The sequence below is a fragment of the Pterocles gutturalis genome, unplaced genomic scaffold (genome assembly GCF_000699245.1).
Source record: "Pterocles gutturalis isolate BGI_N339 unplaced genomic scaffold, ASM69924v1 scaffold12633, whole genome shotgun sequence".
NCBI lineage: Eukaryota > Metazoa > Chordata > Aves > Pterocliformes > Pteroclidae > Pterocles > Pterocles gutturalis.
Window position 1 is genome coordinate 7,732 of NW_010125700.1, and position 1,637 is coordinate 9,368.

The 1,637-nt window shown below is 35.5% G+C and overlaps 1 protein-coding gene across 1 annotated transcript in view; it reads right to left on the reverse strand.

The window, feature by feature from the left end:
* Positions 1 to 544: 544 nt before the first annotated feature.
* Positions 545 to 1,637, reverse strand: part of LOC104465574 (SLAIN motif-containing protein 2-like) — a 22,089-nt gene continuing 20,996 nt past the window's right edge. Inside the window, exon 6 of the mRNA XM_010078674.1 lies at positions 545 to 696. Coding sequence (XP_010076976.1) covers positions 545 to 696 — 152 coding nt within the window. The remainder of the gene's footprint in view (positions 697 to 1,637) is intronic.

The window sequence follows — 1,637 nt, forward strand, 5'->3', positions numbered from 1 at the left end:
TTTCATGGGACAGAGGTTCTTCTAAACCTTTTCTGAGAAATATTGACACTTAAAAAAAGTAAATAAAATCTGCAGCTGAATATATAATTTCCAGGTGACAAAACAGCAAACGAGTTAAACTTGCATGAATGACTTCAGATCAGGTTTCACTATTTTAAAAAAAGCAATAAACATCATCTAGGTAAGTATTTTCGTAGCCTAGGAAGTTTTTGTAGTCTGAAAATAAAATTCAACAGTACAAAGCACTATACCTTCTGTAAATCACAGAAAATAAATGGTTTCTGAAATGTGTAACACTACTGTATTTATACTACAGTACTTCTACATATGCTGTTAGGAAACTATGATACCTTAATAAGAGACCAGGAATTCTTTGAATATACTCAGTACCACATTTTGTGTACTAAAAAAGCAGATTGTCACATAGGTGTGATTAAAAATCAAGATTAGCATCTCCAGTGTGACATGCAAGTTTCTCTTTGCCATGAAACAGGAAGACAGCTCAGCACCACCACTTAATTCTGAAATATACAGTAAAGTGTCACTAAAGGTACTTACTGGCTGAGGCTTGAGGTTGAATGCGAGGTATTCCTCCATTTGGCACTTGGAAGTTTGAGTCACTTCTGCTGTTTTTCACAGACTCAGCTTGGATGTTAGATGACCTGGACAGGTTTGGAAGACTACGCCTTAGTTTTTCTGTATGAAACAATACAAAGATACCACATGTAGCCTGATGCGGGAAAAGTTCAGGTTATGAGCCCATAGTTGAACCCCAAATCTAAGTGACACAAAATGTTAGCCATATAAAAATACACTGCAATGTAAAAGCATATTTTGTTACATTACAGTTCTTCCGTTATCTTGAATTCGAGTTCTATTTTATTCTCAGGTCTATCATATACAAAATATTTGTATTAAAAAAACAAGAATGCACATTTTTCACTTGTGGTGAAAAAAGTCAAGCATACTGTGTTTGGAAATTGAAACATATCTGGATTATGGTTCTCTGTGTTTTGTTCTACCATTACAGAAATTGAATAGGCAAACCTAATTTGCAGTTTTGCCCAATTTTTCAAGCCTTTATCTAGAAAATTATTTATAATATAGATGCTTGCCTGAAGATTAAGAACACATAGCAATTTTTTGAGTCAATTTTTGGGACTCCTCTGTCCCATATCAGCACATTATACAACAAATAGCCACCCACTTGGAAAGAAACTCTTCACACACAGCATTCAAAATTATGGAAGCATCCAGTTATGCTTCATCTTTCACATATGATTTGACTATCTATTCAGGTAATAGTGGTTCTTCAAGAGTCTTCTAAAATTTGTACTATTGCTCACAGAATACAAAAAGATGCCATTAAATATCTCTCAAGTCTAACAACATTCTGTGTATCTTCAACCCATGCAGAGCTGGGTTGATGACATACTTCAGATAGAAGACTGCAGATGCCTTGTCAGGATGAGTTGCCAACCTGATTCTGTAGACGGATGCAGGAAAGAAGTACGCTAACCGTGTACAAGCACTAAAGATGAAAGCAAAAGTAAGAGGCTGAAAATTCCTTACAAGGCTACTTTCTGCACTTAGGAGTTTGCATTGCAATTGGTACACTGCTGAAACCTCTCAACGAA